This window comes from Ursus americanus, chromosome 20 (genome assembly GCF_024610735.1).
Source record: "Ursus americanus isolate L20-20 chromosome 20, mUrsAme1.1.p, whole genome shotgun sequence".
NCBI lineage: Eukaryota > Metazoa > Chordata > Mammalia > Carnivora > Ursidae > Ursus > Ursus americanus.
Genome location: NC_142146.1, coordinates 12569640 through 12591070, shown reverse-complemented (window position 1 = coordinate 12591070; position 21431 = coordinate 12569640). Strand labels below are relative to the sequence as shown.

Genomic DNA, 21431 nt, shown 5'->3' with positions numbered 1-21431 from the left:
GAAAGGCACATGAAAAGATGCTCAACATCACCCATCATCAGGGAAATACAAATCAAAACTATAATGACATATCACCTCACACCAGTCAGAATGGCTAAAATTAGCAACACAGAAAACAACAGGTGTTGACAAGGATGTGGATAAAGGAGAACCCTCTTATACTGTTGGTGGGAATGCAAACTGGTGCAGTCACTCTGGAAAACAGAGTGGAGGTTCCTCAAAAAGTTAAAAATAGAACTACCTTACCATCCAGCAAGGGCACTACTAGGTATTTACCCAAAGGATAAAAAAATACTGATTCAAAGGGATACATACACCCTGATGTTTTTATAGCAACATTATCAACATTATCAACAATAGCTAAATTATGGAAAGAGCCCAAATGTCCATTGACTGATGAATGGATAAAGAAGATGTGGTATAGATATATACAGCGGAATGTTTCTCAGCAAAAGAATGAAATCTAGCCATTTGCAGTGGTGTGGATGGAACTAGAAAGTATTACGCTAAGCAAAATAAGTCAATCAGAGAAAGACAAATACCAAATGATTTCACTCATATGTGAGTTTAAGAAACAAAACAGATGAACATGGAGGGGAAAAAGAGAGGCAAACCAAGAAACAGGCTCTTAACTACAAAGAATAAACAGAGAGGTACTGGAGGCGGGTGGATGGGGAGATGGGTTAAATAGGTGATGAGTATCAAGGAGGACACTTGTGATGAGCACTGGGTATCGTATGTAAGTGAGGAATCACTAAATTCTACACCTGAAACTAATATTCCATTGTATGTTAACTGGAGTTTAAATAAAAATTTGGAGAACAAAAAAAAGAAATGTCTCATAACTCAATGAGGGTGCAGGTATTCATGGTTGGTGCACATATTTAAATGAGTTAAATTCTCATCTATCCTAGTAAAAAGCCAAGAGGTCTAAAATTCATAAATCAAGAAATAGGGGCATATGTATATTTTGAGAGTGGGCAGTAAATGCCAGACGCAGCAGCCATAAGAGTTGGGAATGTTTGCCCTTTTAGGAGGGTCCGAATGGGATGGGATGGGACGGGATGGGATGGGATGGGATGGGGGTGGGGAACTGGATAGTGCTTTTGTATTTATTTGTATTTGTAGTAATAAATATTTTTGAAAACATGTGCTGTATTAATTACTTTGATTTTATAAATGGCATCTGATTGTTGGTTTAACTTGAATTTACATTTATTATCGGACTCCCATAATTGTAAAAACCTAACACCAAGTAAAACTGTGCCTCTCACGGGAAGAAACTACAACTTCCGGGATTCCTCGGGTGGAAGGGGTGGGCTGGTCTCGGAGGCAAACTACAATTCCCAGAATTCCGCTAGCCAAGGGGATGGCGCTGGCCTAGGGTTGGGCAGCTGAGTCCGCGAGCGTGCACTCGTGCAAAGGATAGCGCGGCGGGCTCGCCAGCCGGACAGGCGCACGGCGGGCACCCGCGAGCCCGGCGGCGGCAGACGGGACGGCGCCGCGGGACCTGCCCTCCATGCCTGGGCCTCCCGGTCTTGTAGCGGGCGCAGGAGCAGGCAGCGGCGGTTGTTTCGGCCAAAGCCGGCTCCACGGAGGGCCCACCTGGACGCTTCAGCCCCGCGGAGCCCGGCCTGCGGGCTGCAGGTGAGACGCGCTCTCCGAGCTGGCGAGGGCTCCGCGACACGCCTGGGCTTGGAGTTGAGGGATCGGCCCCGGACCTCCCCCGGGAGGGATCATCGGGAGCGCCGGGCCCTGGGGTGAAGGGGAACCCAGGGAAGTTTGCAGAACCAAGAAGTGACGGGCGATGAGGACTGACGGAGGCGCGCGATGGGGGCGGGGGTGAGCAGAGGGGGACCCTCGGGGTCCAGGTGCCGCGGGGCCAGGGCGGCGCCCCAGGCGCGCCCGTTGAATCCCTTAGCTCTTGGCTGGCACTGGCAGTGGGTCCTCACGCCCTTTTGCTTGGGAGATGGTTAGCGCGGTTGGCGGGGAGCCAGCGAGGTGCGAGGAGGGGGCCTGGGCCTCCGGAGCGCCTTTGAAAGGTAGTACCTGGGCAGGCCTGCAACTGATCCCTGGGTTCTTTGGGGCTCAATAGGATATCCACTGTGTGCCCGGTGATAAGAGCCTGCCACGACCTGCTTGACAGTGCCAGGATAGCCTCTGGAGGGACCCACAGGACTCCTGACCCCTTCCATGTGGGTAGACCCCCGTCTTCTGGTCACTGATGAGAATCCTCTGCTAAGATCTAGGTTCCTCAGGCCGGAGCCCTGCACCCGGTGGCAGGTGGCCAGGGTCTGCTTACTTTATACCAACCAACTCTCAGAGCCTGCTCTTGGGGGAAGCAAGGCTGAGCACAGGAAAGATTATGGGGTGAGCTTGATACACTTAGTGGCTAGGAGCACAGACAGAATGGAGTTCATTCACCAAATGTTTACTGTTACATGTGCTGGGCATTCAAATCCTGGCTCTCCTTTACTAGCTGTGTGCCCTTGAGCAAGTCACTTATCCTCTCTGAGCCTCTGTTTCTTCCTCCGCAGAATGGGGATAAAAGTACCTTCATCACAGGCTTGGCATGAGAATTACATGAGATAATGCTGTGCAAGTCCTCAGTCCGGTGTTGGTACACAGCGGATGTGCCACAGATGTTAGCACTTGTGGTGGTTGCTAAGATAGAAAATGTTAGAGGTGAGATTGGAACCCAGGTCCGTCTTTGTTCTGGAACTAGCTGCTCTCTCTGGCTCTCATGGATCTTGGAGATCTTCCAGTTCATCCTTTCACATTATAGATGAGGAATCTGCGTCCCAGTTTGTGACAGAGCAAGAAAAGAACACAGGTCCCGTTTTCCCCAGGGATGGCCGGCACATCAGTTCCTGAGCCTTGGGCCCCAGGAGGGTGAGGAGAAGCAGAGTGGAGATCCTCAGCAAAGGGGAGGATGGGGTGCTGGTGACTGAGTTCCCCCAGACCGCAGTGTGGCCACGTGAGCATCCTGGTGGCCTTATGTGTCAGTGACAGAGCCGCTGCAGCAGTGTTCAAACTTTCCTTCTGGTTGGCAAGTTCTTGCTCTGAGCCAGGCTTTAGAAAGTATTGAGCAATAAACAAAGGCTTCTAGTGAATATGGAGCTAACTGGAAAATTAAATTACCAAATGTTCCGTTCCCCAAGGGTCTGCAGCACTCTCAGTTTGGTTGTCAGTGGATACTCTCCCCCAGGACCTGCCTAACACCTGATAGGTTTTTTTAAATTGGGGAAAATAATGACCATGAAAGGCATAGCCCACAAATGTCAGCATAGGCTTTGGAGTTAGTCTTGGGTTCGAATCCCACCCCCTCCGCTTCACAGCCGTGTGACACTGGGCAATTCACTTAACAACTCTGAGATTTGTAGGAGGGAATGAATGAGGCTGTTCGTCTAAAGCACGTAGCACTGTTTCTGGCATGGAGTAAGAGCCACTGAATGGGCAGCAGAGCATTCTTATGATAATAATCATACTATAAAAATAATCGTCAGGCATTGTTTTGCCTGTGACGTAGGTATAATTGTGTTGGTTTTTCAGACCAGGAAATGAGGCTTGCAGGGGTTAAAAGTTAGCCCGGGCAGACACAGAAGGACAAATACTGCATGCCACCACTTACAGATTGAATCTAAAATAGCCAGACTCATAGAAGCACTGAGTGGAATGGTGGTTGCCAGGGGTTGGGATGAGGGGGGAACAGGGAGGCATTAGTCAAAAGGCATAAAGTTTCAGGTATACAAGATGACTAAGTCCCAGAGATCTGTACAGCTTGGTGCCTATAGTTAACATGACTGTACTATATACTTTAAAATTTGCTAAGATAGCAAAATATTTTTTTAAAGATTTATTTATTTATTTATTTGACAGAGATAGAGACAGCCAGCGAGAGAGGGAACACAAGCAAGGGGAGTGGGAGAGGAAGAAGCAGGCTTCCAGGGGAGGAGGCTGCCGTGGGGCTCGATCCCAGAACACCAGGATCACGCCCTGAGCCAAAGGCAGACGCTTAACGACTGAGCCACCCAGGTGCCCCTAAGATAGCAAAATATTTTTATCACAAAAAATAATAAGGGGGGGCGGAGGAAACTTTTGGAGGTGATGGATAGGTTTATGGCATAGATTCTGGTGGGGTGTCACAGGTGTACACCTGTCTCTGAACATCAAGTTTTACATGCTAATTATGTACAACTTTTTGTCTGTCAAAAAAAGAAGAAGAAAAGAAGAAGAAGAATTGGTCTAGGGTCATGCAACTGTTAAGTGACAGGACAGGAGCTTACTTCTGGCCTTTCAGCTCCAGAGCCAGTGCCGTTTACTTCTACCCCGCTGCCTGTGGTCCTCACAGTTCTCGAGCCCCAGCTGTGACAGCCGGGGGCGGTGGGGGGCAGCCTCCAGCATTGCAGCAGGGGGTCTTCTCTGACCACTTGGAGAGGGGGCGGGACCCTGCAGCCTGGCTGCTCCTGTTTGCTCTCCATGCCTGAGGTTGGATGAGGCTGGGGGCAGCATCCACTGGGTGAGCCTGGGGGATGAGGTGTTAGGAAGAGGCAGTGCCGTGGCCCCTGGACCGCAGGGCTGGGGAAGGGCGCCACCCGGGTGAGGCCTAGAGAGCTTGACGATGAGAAGAAGTGATCTTGCTTAGAGGCCGGGAAGAGTTCTTCTCTGGGCCTGATCTCTGCGTTTGGGAGGACGGCCAAAGCCATGGGTATGAGGAGAAGGAGCTCTGGACTGAGAGCACCTGTTGTTTTAATCTTGGCTGCCTTTGAGAGCTCATGCCTCTCTCGACCTCTTTTATAAAGTAAAGGGTTGTTTTCTCATTTTTTTTAATAATAATTTTTTATTATGTTATGTTAGTCACCATACAGTACATCCCTGGTTTTCGATGTAAAGTTCCATGATTCATTAGTTGTGTATAACACCCAGTGCACCATGCAATACGTGCCCTCCTTACTACCCATCACCGGCCTATCCCATTCCCCCACCCCCTCCCCTCTGAAGCCCTCAGTTTGTTTCTCAGAGTCCATAGTCTCTCATGTTTCATTCCCCCTTCTGATTACCCCCCCTTTCTTTATCCCTTTCTTCCCCTACCGATCATCCTAGTTCTTATGTTCCATAGATGAGAGAAACCGTATGATAGTTGTCTTTCTCTGCTTGACTTACTTCACTTAGCATTATCTCCTCCAGTGCCGTCCATGTTGCAGCAAATGCTGTAAAAGGGGAAAAAGAAAGGAATCTAAGTGACTCCGTAAATAAAGACAAAGTGAAACACACCCATAAAAAATAAATACATAAAGGGTTGGAGCAAATCATTTCTAAAGGCTCTTTTAGCTCTAAAAATAGGTGTTTTTGTCATTTTAAATTGGTGGATTAACCCTCTCAGCCCAGCCCAGCACCAAGGCAGGTGGGATAATTATCACCCCAATGTGCTACCCAGACTTTCCCTGGGGCGAGAGAACGGCTGCAGCTCCCTGGAGCCGCCTGCTGCCACTGGGTGTCTCTGCCCGGCCGGCTGGGGGTAATTACACCAGGGAAGCCTTAGGTTGCTAAGTGACAGTCGAGGGCCTGTGGGTCTGTGTTTCTGCAGCCATCCACACCTGCTCTGCTCTTGAGTGATAAAAACTCATCGCTCTGACGTCTACCCTGCTTCTCTGTCACTGACTGTACCGCTGAGTCTGAAGCACGGTAAATAAGACCCTGGAGTCGGATGTGGGTTTGTATCCTGGGATCCCACTTGAGCTGTGAGACCTAGAGCAAGCTTCTTCATCTCACTAAACTTCGGGTTTTTTCATATCAAAAGAAAATGGAGCTAATCCTAGTACCTACATTGGAGGGCTTTTGTGAGGCTTAAGGGAAAAGGGGCAGGAAAGGGGCTTAGGACAGGCCCTGGCATGCAGTAGGTGCTCAATAAAGCTGGTGGTAGCATTACCCTCCACCTCCTGCCCAGAAGCCAGCATCCTCTTTTCCTGAGCTAGCCAGGACAGCGATTGATCCTTCCATTTCTGTCTGGCTTCCCATGTCCTCACTGCTGTCAGAGAATCAGACTTTTCACTCTGCCAGTGGTAGACTACCGTTGATTCAGTCTTAATGCTAAGAGTTGCCTCTTTTCTCCATTTTGAAAGCATAACAGAGGGCCCCTTCCAGGCTGGACATGGGGCACTCAGCCACAAGCCAAGCATCAGGGAGAGGCTGGAGACTCTGGTCTGCCAAATTACCACTATTACCACTATTATTGCTATTATCAGGAAGGCCCTGTGTCAGGTTGTTTTCAAAAGAAAGAGAAAAAAGAAATAAACAGATTAAAAAAAAAAAATAAAAAGCCTAAAAAAGCCCAATAGCAACTGAGGCAGATAGAAGGTTGATGCCAGTTTGCCCCCCAAAACTGCTTCACTCAGCTCCTGGAGCAGCTAAATATTATTAGAATCCCACGGACTTAGTGCACCCTCCTTTCTAGGACCCCCTCTGTGCCAAGAAGCACTGGAGGAAGGTGTCCACGGTGCTGCCACACCTGCGGACACAGGCCCCGGGCACCTGGACAAGAGGCTGCTGGCCACGGAGGCTCACCTTCTGTGGCTGGTCACCCAGCGCTCGGCGCATGTTCCACTTCTGGGAGCTCTGGCCAGCTCCGGGCTCCAGACACAGCCCCAGAAAAGCCATGCAGTAGAGCCTCGGGGTCTAAGAAGGAGTAAAAGCTCCAGGAGTTCTAGGCCTAGGGCAGGAGGTACAAACTCATGTGCCCACTGGAGCCCAGAGCCAATGGGGAGAGCGAAGCCAGGCGTGCGCCGTGTGCCCTGGAGGCCAGGTGCCCAGGTGAAAGCTCAAGCTGATGAGGTCCTGGCAGGAAAGTGGCCTGGTGGTACCTCCTTGTACCAGCCACCTCCTTGTACCAGCCAGCTGAGATCAAGATGCCGGCAAGTTTGGATTCTCCGGAGGTTATGGTATCTATCATGCTTTTCCTGGCCGAGTCACTAAGTGCTTTGTGCCCCACACCAGCTGGGTCCTAAAAATCGAGTGCCCAAGGTAGAAAAGGCAGAGAACAGTAAATGTGGTGATAATTGCATCCCCTGAATTTCTGTGCCCTGGCAGGCCGAGAAGATGAGGGCCAAATGGTGCTGGGCTGTTAGCATTGGTAGCGTTGACATGCTCCGTGTTCAAATCCGGACTTCACTCCATACAAGCTGAGGCCCTTGGGACACCTAGCTCCGCCTAGCCTCTGTGTCCTGATCTGCAGATGGGCAAACCGTGGCAGTGCTATGCTAGCCCCTTAGTGTTGGTCTGAGGATGAAACGAGGAAATGTACGATAGTTTCTAGCACACTGCCGACATACGACATACAACATTGGAGGCAGCAGCGGCTGAACTTGTTAATTTCATGCTGGGGATTGGCTGCTTGGGGGGCCCTCTTCCCAGGGGAAGGGAAACAAGTCATTAGGAAGACTGAGCGAACCTGGGAGGGGTGGTGAATATGCCACCAAAGCCATCGGGGGGGTTCAGTTCCTTTAGGAATGGTTTGGGGTTGTGTGGCTGGCTTGGTACCCGTGTTTCATTCATTGTTAGTTTGAGGAACCCTGATGAAATGTGATTCTGACAGCTGATGTGTTTTGAGGCCTATTTAGGTACTTTATGTGTATTACCTCATTTAGTTCTCACAGCACCCTAAGGAGGTTATTATTCCCATTTTACAGATGAGGAAATTGAGGCTTGAGTTCACACCTGGGGTCTGAAGGACGGTGCGTGTGAGCTGTGCGGCCTGGGAAGAATTCTTGGCCACCACCGTTAGGGAAGAGGGTTGAAGTCTCCACTGCAGTCTTTTGTGTGTCCCGATGGCTGCACTTAGCCCAGATTGGGCGCTCTTACATGGCGTGGGGGATCAGCCAGGGGCTTCCGGCTTCCTAAGTGCATGCTTCTGTTGTGCACCTGACGGTGCTCTCCCTCGGGAGCCCTTTGGGCAAGACCAGGGAAAGCAGGGATTTTAAGCAAGGCTAGGTGACTGTCTATCGGGATGACCCAGGGGGTGATCAGATGAAGAGCTGGGTCGGTCCGGCTGAACCAGGAAAGCCTGTGGTGCGCGCAGAATGCTTTCTTTGGTGGCTTTCCTGACGTTCCTGGGACAGGAGGAGAGCACCCAGCGGTGATGGCCCCACCTCACCCCCGGGCAGGGGTCTGCCTCGACACCGGTATCACGGCAGCTTTAACACCTCCCCTCTGCCACAGTGAGGACCTTGAGGACACTTTTTTTTTTTCATTTTTGTTATCTTTTGCACATAGTTTACTCTAATTTGGGCTGATGCAGAGCCTAATTCCCCCATTCTCTTCATGTCCTCTTAAGACTTTGGACTCAGGTTCGTGAATAAATACACATATGGACTGATGCAGATTCATACAGATCATCTCTCACCCACCTTCCTTCACTCGGGTGGAGTCAGCTGGAAGCCGAGGAGCGCTTGCTGTGGCACCTGTACCAGGGAGGTGGGACAGTGGGTGGCCGTTTTGCGTGGTCACGGCTGTGCCAGATCGGTCGGTAAATAAGTTCCATGTCATGCCTGTCCACGGCTAACCAAAGCCTGTTTTTAAGAGAATGAAGGAAGGAATCTAAGACCCTTTGTCACGAATGACTCAAGGGCACAGCTTTCCACCATGGGCCAGGGATCCAGGCCTCAGCAGATGTTCTCAGAAGAGGTTTCTTTTGGGTACGTATTCAGAGCTTGCCTCTCTGCTGAAGATGGGAGCTCCGGGCACGCGCCCTGCCCGTGGCTGCTGGCCCTGAAGCCTTGTTCTGCACGAGCATGCGAACCTCGCCTGCCTTCTTCTGCTCCTTCCTTTTCCTGGAGGGCCCACTGCACCAGACCAGGCTAAGTCTGGGGCTGAGTGATTGACAGGTAACTTGAGACAAGGGTGGTCTGGTGCATAATACTGGACAGACCCTCGCTGTCCCCGGGGCCTTGGTGCCAGGGAGAAGGCATGCTGAAAACAGCGTGATCCGAACTGCTGATGCAGAACCAAGTCCTGAGGACAGGACTGCGCTGGAGGAGGCAGCGGGGCCTCTGCCCTCCCTTTTCCAGCAGCCTCGTGCCTGGAGTGGAAGAGCTGTATCCCCTCCGTCAGCGGACAGGACTTAGGAGAATCTGGGGCAGAAGAATGACCTAGCTCTTCTTGTAGGAAGATAAGTATAAAAGGGAAATTTGCTAAAGTTGGGTTATTTTTTAAATTCCGCAAAGTAAAAAAATGAGATGTGCCCATTTTGCATGGGCAGTGGCTTTTTGTTTTGCATGGTCTCGATTATATGTCTGGAGCCCCTTTGCTGGAGTGTTTTAGAACAAACCATGTATGTGTCGTTTTATCTATAAACATATTCTCTTCTTTCTTAAGTTATCTCATTTTTTTTTAAAGATTTTATTTATTTATTTTGACAGAGAGAGAGCCAGCGAGAGAGGGAACACAAGCAGGGGGAGCAGGAGAGGAAGAAGCAGGCTCCCAGCCCTCCCGGTGGAGCAGGGAACCTGATGCGGGGCTCGATCCCAGGACCCTGGGATCACACCCTGAGCCGAAGGCAGACGCTTAACCGACTGAGCCACCCAGGCGCCCCAAGTTATCTCATTTTTTAAAAAGATTTTATTCATTTGAGAGAGAGAGCAGGAGCAGGGGGAAGGGGTAGAGGGGGAGGGAGAAGCAGACTCCCCACTAAGCAGAGAGCCCAATGCGGGGCTTAATCCCAGGACCTGAGATCATGACCTGAGCCAAAGGCAGACGCTTAACCGGCTGAGCCACCCAGGCGCCCCAAGTTATCTCATTTTTTAAAAAGATTTTATTCATTTGAGAGAGAGAGCAGGAGCAGGGGGAAGGGGTAGAGGGGGAGGGAGAAGCAGACTCCCCACTAAGCAGAGAGCCCAATGCAGGGCTTAATCCCAGGACCTGAGATCATGACCTGAGCCAAAGGCAGACGCTTAACCGGCTGAGACACCTGGGCACCCCTTATCTAATCTTTCATGACTTTTTATTTTGAAATAATTTTAGACTTACAGAAAAGTTACCAAAAATGCTTCGCTCGGCTTGCCCTGATATTAAATCTGTGTAACCACAGTGCAATGATCAAAACCAGGAAATTAACACAGTACCGTTACCTAAACCACAGACCTTATTCAGATTCTGCCAATTGTGCACGAATGTCCTTTTCCTGGTCCCAGATTCCACGTTATGCTTGGTTGTCGTGTCTCCTTCATCTCCTTCCATCTGGGACAGCTTCTCAGTTCTTCCTGGTCTTTTGTGACCTTAACTCTTGAAGAGTCCTGGTCAGGTATTTTGTAGAATGTCCTTCAATTTGGGTTTAATGTTTTCTCTGCTAACTTATCTATACACCATATTCAGAGCTGGAAGTGGGGCTAGACCATGTTCCCCCATTTGGACATACAGATTGAGGGTTGTGTATTGTGGGTAAGAAGATGACAGAAGTGAGGTGCCCTTCTCAGGGCGCCGTATCAAGGGGGACATGGTGTCAGGAAATTATTACCGGTGATGTTAATGTCAACTGCTTGGTTCAGGGGCTGTCTGCCAGGCTTCTGTATCGTAAAGTTCCTTTTCTTTTCTTTTCTTTTCTTTTTTTTTTGTACCATAAAGTTTCTATTTTTACCTTTGTAATAGATATGTAGTTCATAGGGAGATTGTTCGAGATGATGCAAATATCTGATTTCTCATCGTACTTCCACCCACTAATTTCAGCATCCAGCAGTGGATCTTGCTGGAGACCATTATTACTGTGATGTTTGCCAAATGGTGATTTTCTATTTCCATCGTTGCTTCTGCATTTACTAATTGGAGTTCTACTGTAAGAAAGATCTGTTCCTTCTTCCTTATTTATTCATATCAATATTGACTCATGCATGCTTATTTTATTTTGTGGGTTATAATCCATTTCTGTTGCTTTTTAATTTTGTTACCTGGCCCCAGATTGAGCCACTGCGAGCTCTTTCAGGTTAGCCCCTGTGCCTTCTTGATATGTCCTCATTGTTTTTTGAGAACTTCCTTGCGTTCTGGTAGTACAGGACGTTCCAAACTCACCTTGTACTTTCCCTGACCGAGCCGCGGAAACAGTGATTTTTCCGCAGAGCCCTGGTTCCTTTGTAGGGCATGATGTTAGGAACCAGGACCTGGGTGCCAGGCGTGCTGTCCCTGCTCCCGGGCCCTCCCGCGGGTCAGAACTAGGGGCTGTATGTATGTGGGTACCCCCCGCCCCGCAGCTGTTCTCCTGCTCACATTCCTCCTGTCATGCTAGCCTGAGTCCCTCTTCAGTTCCCTGGCCCAGATCTGAGCTGAGGGCCCCAGGGTAGCCTCTCCAGCTCCCCAGTGAGACGCCCTGCCCTTCTGGCCTCTCCTGATCTTAAGGATGAATGAACTCTCCCCCCTCTCCCCCGCCTGGCCCTGGCTTCTTTCTGTGTCTTTTTTTTTTTTTAATCATCCTCTTACCTCCTAGAGAGATGTCAGAACTCGCAGCTGTGGTCATGTCACACTGAGGACGCAGGTGTTCTCTTCTGAGCAGGCTTGTACTGTCTGTACCACGGTGGTGGTAAGGATAGTTGGCACCCACAGCAGAACCACGGGACACTGGTCAGAATTGGTCAAGTATCAGCAGTTTACCGCGATTCAACCTAATAGCAAAGTAGTTCTTCGCTGGTGGAGCCGGGTGGAGAATTTCATTGGGGGGGGGCACATATTTTTGAAAAAGTACATACAGCAATATGATTTTACATATGCAGATATAGATATAAAATACCAATTTCGGAAGGTAAAGGTTGAGGAAATCTTTCAATCTTAGGGGAAGATTGTAGAAGATTGTGGAAGAGAATCTCTTATGAATGAGGGATTCTTGGGGAAGGGGATATGGGACTTTACAGGTCAGTATGGAGCACGAAAGAGTTTCTCTTTTTTGTCAGTGTGCCCATGGGTTTGAAAAGACAGGGAAACACTGATGTTTAAGCGCATTTCCTGACTGTAGTGTTCTGCGCTTGCAAAGACCTTCCCCTGGAGATTAACAGGGCTGCCTAGAGCACAGGCAAAACCCAGCCGGGAAGGCAGCTGCCTGCGCCCTCTCCTCTCACTCTGGGGCTGGACCAGAAGTTCTCTGCTCTTGTTCCGTAAAAGCCTTGAAGACCTGCTTGAAGGACATGGGGTTCATGGGCTCTCAGGATAACTGTGACTTTATCCTCTTCCCTACAAACCAACAAGGCCCAATAGGACTGAGTGAGTGGGAGTTCTGTTAAAGGACCAGCTTCGAGTTCACAGGAATTTATGTAAAATAAGTCATCTGCAGACTTCGGGACTTGAATTGCCATAAGGAACACGCTCCTTGTACCCCTTCATGCAGAGCTCCTTTTCCTCTAGGCACCCCAATCTAACTCCCAGGCTTGCCTCTCTCCCACGTGAATGGAGAGACACTGAGGCTGGGAGCTTGTCATTGGGTGTTCTACCTCTGTTCTCCCCCATCTCTAGGCTACTCTGCTCAAAGACCTTCAATAGCTCCCCATTGCCAAGAGGGTAGAGTTCAGATTTCTTGACCAAGCATCAGGGCCATTGACATTCTGGCCTTAGCTGATTTTTCTAAGTATCTCTTCTTCTTTTTTTCTGTGTGAACCATCTACCTAACCAGAGTGGACCGTGTGGTCTCCTCCGTCTTTGGACGCCCTCCCCTCCCCCAGCCTCCTTTCTTTCTACCACGGAGATGACATTTCTGGTCCCTCTGAAAGCTCCAGGGAATGGCCAAACCAGAAGGACTCATTTCTTCCTCAGAGGGGTCTGGCCCTTACAGCCTGCAGGGCTCACTGGAGCCCCACCCGCTGCCGATGCTGTGACACTCAAGTTACCTTAGTCCACACCCTGCCACATGGAACCTGTGTGGAAAATCGTAGCCCCACTTGGGCCCACAACGAATATGCTTGTTTTCTAATTGCAAATACCAGAGTTTCTCGGAGGGCTTTGTTTCCCCAAGTTAGAAGGGTCGTAGGGAAACTGATGCCAAATCGCTTCACTAGGTTAGAGCACAGCTAGAAACAGAAGGCGCAGGCCGGACCCCCCAGCACAACAACCTATAAAGAGGTTCTCCTCAGCTAAATTTTCCTTGGTTTGGAGAAACCAAAACCGCAGCCGAAACTGGCTTCGCTAATAAGGAGAGTTCACAGCAGGAGGTGCAGGTGTGGGGCTCCGAGGTGTCAGTAGGGTCCTTTGTATCTCTCCTCCTTCCTGCGGCCCTTGGCATCCTGGCTGTGTTCTCCAGCTGCGCCGCAGATGGCCGGCGGCAGCCCCGGGACAGCTCCTCCTGTCCTGTCCGGTGGGTGGGAGCGTGGACTGTGACTCCTCCTCTTTGCTCCGTTTGCTTCTATCAGGTAGCGTCCTGCTCTGGGCCTGCTCTGGGCCATGCGCTCTGCTGCTCGGCCCTCTGGAGGCGGGAGGTCATCTTGGCTTTGTTTGCACCTCGTGGGGCTCAGGGGAAGGGCTGGCTCCCTGGCCAAACCCGGGATTTTATGAGGCAGGGCCGAGGGCCGTGGCCCTGGGTGGAAACAGCGTCCGCTCTGGCACTTTCTAATACACTTGACTTGGAAGCCCGAGAAGCAGAGTGGGGGGCTGACCCTGGCCCCAGGTGCCGACAGGTGACGGCACGTCTTGTCTTGGTCTCCATCTCTGGGAGGAATCCCTTCCTAGATTTAAAATCCTTTGTTTCAGGTGACTGTAATGAAAAGTGACAGTCCCCCCTCCGGGCCGGTCAGCTTTGGCTTCGAGTCGGATGAAGGCAGCCAAGTGTGTCCGAAAGGTCTTAAACTGCCAGACTTCATCGCGCATCCCTGTGGTCCTTTATTAACCGTCTGATGCCCCGATTTTGTTTCTTTGCGCCCCTGCTAGACGCTTCTTCGTTCGAACCTAATTGTGTAAATTGCTGGTTTTGTACACCAGAAGCAGTCGGCTGTCAGAATTCATGAGGTGCAGCTAATACATGATTTCTGACTTTCTCCACCGCCCTGTGTGTGTGGGGGGGGGGGGCTGCACCCGCACCTCCGCTGATGGGGAAGCTGACTTCAGAAAGGCCACCCGGTGAAGTCATGGAGCTGAGGCTTGAACCCGAGTCTTCTGGCTTTTTATCCTAAACTTTCCTAGACAGCACACATCCTCTTCTGGGAGCCGTCAACCCCACGCAGTGGGAACTCAGAGCCAGGTTGGTTTAGGGTGTGATTCTAGAACTCCTGGTGATCTGGTGTCTCCAGAAGAGCCAACCAGTTGGTCAGACTTACTGGAATAAGGTGGAGTCGGTGCCCTAAGACCAAGGCGTGTGGCCTACCCATCTCTCCCCGCCCCACCTGGGGAGGGTTAGCAGAAGCTGTGGCAGCGTTAGCAGGGGGAGAACTCCACAGGAGTTAACTTGGGCCTTCCCTCCCTAGCAGAGCTGTGCCCAGGGGGGTTCAGAGCGGCTGATCCACACCAGACCTGGCCTGGCCCTAGAGGGAAGCGGTAGGTTGGAGAAGTGGAGGCTGGGCTGTGCGGGGAGCCGTTTCCCTCCACTAGGCCCTGAATTTAGAGGCTGCCTGGCCCGGCTGGCACCTGCCCTGCTGTTCTCCCCAGCCTTCAGGGGGCAGCACTCACCAGCACATTAGGATACCTCCAGTTTTAATCCTGGCCGTGTCACAGACTTGCGGGGTGATTTGGGGCAAATTGCTCACCTCTTTAAAATGAGGACTTGCTTAGTGGTTGTTAACCTAATAGTGGAATTCCGTCCTATGAGAAAGAAACCCATCTTTAAATAAATTTCTGCGGCACCTGTATGAGTTTCCTAGGGCTGCTGCAGCAAATTTAACCCCAAACATGGTGGCTTAAAATGCCAGCAATTTATTCTTGCACAGTTCTGGAGGCCAGAAGTCTAAAATTAAGGTATTGACAGGACCATGCTCCCTCTGAAAACTCTAGGAGAGGATCCTTTCTCGTGTCTTCTTAGCGTCTAGTGGCTCCTGGTAATCCTGAGTGGTCTTCGGTTTATAGCTACATCGTTCGAGTCTCTTGTCTTTGTCTTCACGTGGCCACCATCTCTGTTCCTCTGTGTCCTTTTCTGCCTCTTATAGGGATACTCTCATTAGATTTAGGGCCCACCCTAATCCATTATGATCTTATCTCAAGAACCTTAACTAATTATATGCGTAAAGACCCCATTTCCAAATAACATCACATTCTGAGGTTCTGGGTAGACATGAATTTGGGGGGTTACATTAGTCAACTCACTATAGAACCCCTAAATATAAGAAATTGGTGGTTGGTTTTGTTTGGAGGTGAATAGAAGCCCAAGACCCTGGCCTCATGTCCTTATTGCCTACCACCAGCCTTGGCAGCCCCCAAGGATCAGGGTCTGCAAACCACTAGGTACCCATGTTCCAGGAGGCCCTAGTTCACCATATCCCATGGTGATGAGACTTTGGACTTGCAATTTTGAATTGATGCTGGAATGAGTTAAGACTTTGGGGGCTTTTGGGACTCACTGCCTGGTTCTTTGGTTAAGAGCCTCTTCTTGGTTTTTCTCAAATGTGGCTATACCCCAGAATCACCTGGGAGCTTGGAAAAAAGCAGATACCAATGAGATTTTTGGATTCTGATCAAAATGGAGTAGACACGTGTATCCCTACCCATGCACCATGCACTCATACAGCTAAAAACACAGGACATTAGGTATGAAACATGAGAAGACTGAAAGATGGAGAGAAAAATGTGGAACAACACAGTGGTGAGTTCCTTGGGTTTTTTTGTTTGGTTTTTTTTGTGGGTTTTTTTTCCTTCTATGTATCCTAGACAGGGTGATAAGAAGCCAACCCAGAAGTGCCAGTGAGCATAGACCAGAAAAAGCCCCAGGGAAAGCTCACTTTCTCTCATCAAAGGACTGGAAGAGGAGCAGTCTTGCAAAACCTTTTTGACAATAACACCCTGTTCCTGTAAAACACCCGGGAAAACTGCTTTTCCCGTCCCTTCCAGCTTTAGTAAAGCCTGAATGGACAGCTTAGATGACCATCCTTGCTTTGCGGGAATCAACCGGGTGCCCTCCACCTTCAGCACTGCACCCCATCCCCCCACCATGGGGCTGGATGAGAAGCCTGGACTTTCACCACCATCCAGAGGCAAAAAGTTGTCCCCCCCCCCCCCCACCGCCACAGTCCCTTGAGGTGTCAGTGGAGCCTGGACTTCGACCCCCACCCAGTGGTGATAAGGCACCCCTGCTGAGGCCAACTGAGGAGCCTAGATTTCCACCCCTACTCAGCGGTTATGCCGTGTCTCTCACTCTCCCTGCCAGGGTGCTGTTGGTGGAGGCCAAGCAAGGAAACATGGATTTCCTCTCACCCAATGATAGTCAGTGCTCTCCCTTCCCCCACCAGAGTGGTTCTTGCAAAAACCTTCTAAAATGGAAGACTTAATATAAGCTCCAGGATAAGTCTCAGCAAAGAAAGAGAAGATATAAAGAACTAAATGAAGATTTGAAAACTGAAGAAAGTAGTAACCAAAATAAAAAGAAATGACTGGTGGGCCCAGTAGAAGAATGGAGATGACAGAAGAAAGAATTGGTGAACATGAAAACAAGCAGTAGGAATTATCCAATTTAAACAGAGAGAAAATAGACTGGGAAAAAAAATGGAACAGTGCCTCAGACACCTATAGGACAATACTTTTTAAAAATTTAGCATTACCTCCAGGTACAACGTGGAGGCTGAAAAAGTAGTTAAAGAAATAATGGCTGAAATTTCCCCAAATTTGGTGAGAGGTAAAAACCTACAGATTCAAGAGTGAATGAAACCCTCACAGGGAAAACCCAAGGAAACCCACACCAGGACACCTGATAACCAGGCTTCTAAAAAGTAGACAACAGAACACTCTTCAGAGCCACATGAGAGGAAGGACGTACTACACCCAGGGGAACGGCGCTTCCCATACAGCTCATCAGAAACATGGCGGCCAGAAGGAGGCTGCCCAGCCTGAGCTTTCGCGTGCCGAGAGAAAGCACTGTCTCCCCAAAGTTCTGTCCCAGTGAAAATATCCTGTAGGAAGGAAGGTGAAATCAAGACATTTTCTTCACCTGAAGGAAAACTAAGAGAATTTGTTCTCAGCAAACTTTCCTAAAATGATGGCCAAAGGAAGTTCTCCAGAGAAATGCTAACAAGAAAACCTGGAACATCAGGGACAAAGAAAGAACCGGAAGAGTAAAAATACGGGTAAATATAAGAGACTGTCCTTTCCCTCTTGAGGAGATGACACTTGACAGTCGAAACAAAAATTAGAGCACTGTCTGACGTGGATTTTAATGCATGTAGAGGAAATATTGAAGAGAATTATATTAAAAGAGAGGAGGGTCAAAGCCCAGATGGAGATAAGGTCTCTGTACTTACTTGAGAGGTGGATGTCACGACCACCAGACTGTGCTAAGCTGCATTTACATCGAACGATGCCTAGAGCAACCACTAGAAAATCTGCACCAAGAAATACACTCAAACACTATAGATAAAAATGGGATTCAGATAATCTGCAAGAAGAGGGGAAACAGAGGAACAAGAGACGAGGTGCCTGAGCCATACTCCAGACCTACTACTGAATCCGAACCTGCAGGACTAGTGCCTGTGGATATGCGCTTGTAGCAAGTGCCTCTGGGGGGTTCAAGAACCAGCCAGGTTTGAGACTCTGTGGGCTAGACCGGTTTTTATTTTTGTTTTTGTTTTTTTAGAGGGAGTGAGCATGTATGGGGGGGGCCGAGGGAGAGGGAGAATATTAAGCAGGCAGCATGCTCAGCTTGGAGCCCAGTGCAGGGCTTGATCTCACAACCCCTCATGACCTGAGCTGAAATCAAGAGAACTGCTTTAACTGACTAAGCCACTCAGGCGCCCCTAGACTTTTTTTTTAAATAGCAAATTGCCAACCCTGTTAGGTTGTAAAATCAATTAAGATGAACATGCCCCCTCCCCCCTTTTTAGAACAAACGTAGAATATTGGACTGGAAAAGGAAACACTGGAGTACATTACAGCTCGTCAGAGTAATTCTTCGTGAAATTTTGGGGGGTCAGTAGAACATATGCAAATGTATGAATGTGTGCGTGCTGAACCCTTCGATGAGGGTAGCTGGAAGGGACGGTGCCCCGGGAATGGCCTTCAGCTAGTGCTAGAGAGGAACTGGGAGGCAAATAGCCTGGCTTCTTGAGTAGTGACCTGCTCATTAATGTGTCCCGTATTGGCTTCACTCCTCCTTCCTCTTAATTCCCCACTCTCCTACAGGGGTTTCTTCGGATAATTTCTCAAACTATTTTGGCTCAAACTCTTGTCTCTGATCCTGGTTCTGAGAGAGTCTATCCTAAGCCACTGTCTGTTTCTGGGCAGGACTGCACTTTGATTTTTGTGATTGCAGGGAGAGAGAAGTTGCAAGACCCCAAGAGTCCAAAGCTAGCCCCAAAGGAATAAAGGGACGGCTCTAATCCCTCCCCAGTGCAGTGCTGGCCAGGCACCAGGGGTTACCTGGGCCACTCCAATGAGGGCGGAGAGTGAGACCCTTCAAATCTGAGCAGTCCTGGGCTTCAGAGCAAGGAGGTTACCCTTCCTGCTAGCACAGGAAAATGGAGCAAACACCCACAGCCCAGCCAGGCCTCTCTGTAGGCGTGCCTGTCAGTGGTGACACTCAGATACAGTTGTTTTACTGGACCAGGGAGGGGGCAGATATCCTTTCTGGGAATCTAAAAGCTAGCAGGTGTGATTTCCAAATGGGAGCTTTAAGCGAGAGCAGACATTGCTGCATATCCCCTAGGCATACGTGCCATGTGTCCTAAGAAGGGGACTCTGGGGTCCTGGTGTACAGCCTGGCCTCTGCCCATGTAAGGAAGAGTCCTTGCCCTGCCGCACCAGGAATGCCAGGCCCCTGGACCGGATGCTCCCTGGGGCCTCTCATCACAGGTCTCCGTGGGTTAGCTTTGGCTGTAGCAGTGCCTCGTAGCAAACAGCCACAGGGTTTCAGTGACACGATAATGAGCACTCACCAGCCCAGATGTCTGTGTGTTGGGGTCACTCACAAATCAGGGGGCAGCTGGGCTAGACTGGGCTTGGCAGGAGCAGCCCTGCTCCACTCACCTCTCGCCCCTCCTGGGACCAGGAAGTTAGGCTGCACACGTTCTCCCCGCGGCAATGTCCTAGATATGAGGAAGGCAAGGCCAGTCACACAAGCTCTTTTCCAGCCTCCGATCACTTTTTCTCTACTAGCATTTCACTGGCCAAAGCATGTGATGCGGCCAAGGCCCAAGTGAAGGTGCGGGGATGGGTGCCGCCCCCATGGGAGCCCTGGGGAAGGGAGGGCGTGAATACGTGGACACCGAGCAGGCGCCGCGCCTAGCCCGCGGCCAGAGCTCGAGGTGGCTGCGGGCGGACAGTTGGTGCCAACCCCTTTCCCTTTCCTTCTCTCCCGCAGGCTTCTGCCGGTGCTCGGGCTGCCCGCAGGGATGGGCAGAGCCCGCGGGGCCTGTGGCAGTGCCCAGGGGCTGTCCGCTCACTAGCGCCCCGCGGCGGCGGTAGGATGCACCTGTCGGCCGTGTTCAACGCTCTGCTGGTGTCGGTGCTGGCGGCGGTGCTGTGGAAGCACGTGCGGCTGCGGGAGCATGCGGCGTCCCTGGAGGAGGAGCTGGCGGGCGGCCGCCACGGCCGCGAGCCCGGCCCCGCGCTCCGGATCGACTACCCGAAGGCCCTGCAGCTCCTGATGGACGGCGGCACGCATATGGTGTGCACGGGCCGCACGCACACCGACCGCGTCTGCCGCTTTAAGTGGCTCTGCTACTCCAACGAGGCCGAGGAGTTCATCTTCTTCCACGGCAACGCCTCGGTCATGCTGCCTAACCTGGGCTCCCGGCGCTTCCAGCCCGCCCTGCTCGACCTGTCCACCGTGGAGGACCACAACACCCAGTACTTCAACTTCGTGGAGCTGCCTGCCGCCGCCCTGCGCTTCATGCCCAAGCCCGTGTTCGTGCCCGACGTGGCCCTCATCGCCAACCGCTTCAACCCCGACAACCTGATGCACGTCTTCCACGACGACCTGCTGCCGCTCTTCTACACGCTGAGGCAGTTCCCCGGCCTGGCGCACGACGCCCGCCTCTTCTTCATGGAGGGCTGGAGCGAGGGCGCCCACTTCGACCTGTACAAGCTGCTCAGCCCCAAGCAGCCGCTGCTGCGCGCGCAGCTCAAGACGCTGGGCCGGCTGCTCTGCTTCTCCCGCGCCTTCGTGGGCCTCTCCAAGACCACCACCTGGTACCAGTACGGCTTCGTCCAGCCCCAGGGCCCGAAGGCTAACATCCTGGTCTCGGGCAACGAGATCCGGCAGTTTGCGCGCTTCATGATGGAAAAGCTGAACGTGAGCCACGCGCCGCCCCCCCTGGGCGAAGAGTACATTTTGGTCTTCAGCCGCACCCAGAACAGACTCATCCTGAATGAGGCGGAGCTGCTCCTGGCGCTGGCCCAGGAGTTCCAGATGAAGACGGTGACGGTGTCCCTGGAGGACCACGCCTTTGCCGATGTCGTGCGGCTGGTCAGCAATGCCTCCATGCTGGTCAGCATGCACGGGGCCCAGCTGGTCACCGCCCTCTTCCTGCCCCGCGGGGCCGCCGTGGTCGAGCTCTTCCCCTATGCCGTCAATCCTGACCACTACACCCCCTATAAGACGCTGGCCACGCTGCCCGGCATGGACCTCCAGTACATAGCCTGGCGGAACGTGATGCCAGAGAACACGGTCACGCATCCCGAGCGGCCCTGGGACCAGGGGGGCATCACTCACCTAGACCGGGCCGAGCAGGCCCGTATCCTGCAGAGCCGTGAGGTCCCGCGGCACCTCTGTTGCCGGAACCCCGAGTGGCTCTTCCGGATCTACCAGGACACCAAGGTGGACATCCCATCTCTCATCCAAACCATACGGCGTGTGGTAAAGGGCCGGCCCGGGCCACGGAAGCAGAAGTGGACCGTCGGCCTCTACCCAGGCAAGGTCCGGGAGGCGCGGTGCCAGGCGTCCGTGCAGGGCGCCTCTGAGGCCCGGCTCACTGTCTCCTGGCAGATCCCCTGGAACCTCAAGTACCTGAAGGTGAGGGAGGTGAAGTACGAGGTGTGGCTCCAGGAGCAGGGGGAGAACACCTACGTGCCTTACATCCTGGGTCTGCAGAACCACACCTTCACTGAGAACATCAAGCCTTTCACTACCTACTTGGTGTGGGTCCGCTGCATCTTCAACAAGACCCTCCTGGGACCCTTCGCAGATGTGCTGGTGTGCAACACGTAGCGAGCGGCCGTGGCCAGGCCTCGGGGGGGTGGGGGGGGTGGCTCCTCCAGCTCAGTGTCCCTGGCCCACTAGCCCCCTGTGGTGGCTTCTGGGAATTATTTATTTATTGGGCAGGCCTACCCCAGCCCTGTGC

The 21431-nt window shown here is 51.5% G+C and overlaps 1 protein-coding gene across 1 annotated transcript; it reads left to right on the top strand.

The window, feature by feature from the left end:
• The first annotated feature begins 1369 nt into the window (after nt 1-1369).
• POMGNT2 (protein O-linked mannose N-acetylglucosaminyltransferase 2 (beta 1,4-)) lies at nt 1370-21431 on the top strand. Its single transcript, XM_045776131.2, has 2 exons — nt 1370-1647; nt 19451-21431. The coding sequence occupies exon 2, from the start codon at nt 19556-19558 to the stop codon at nt 21296-21298; it is 1743 nt and encodes a 580-aa protein (XP_045632087.2). The 5' UTR covers nt 1370-1647; nt 19451-19555; the 3' UTR covers nt 21299-21431.

Bases quoted from the DNA above. Each gene is read 5' to 3' on its own strand.
- POMGNT2 (XM_045776131.2), top strand. From the start codon at position 19,556: ATGCACCTGTCGGCCGTGTTCAACGCTCTGCTGGTGTCGGTGCTGGCG.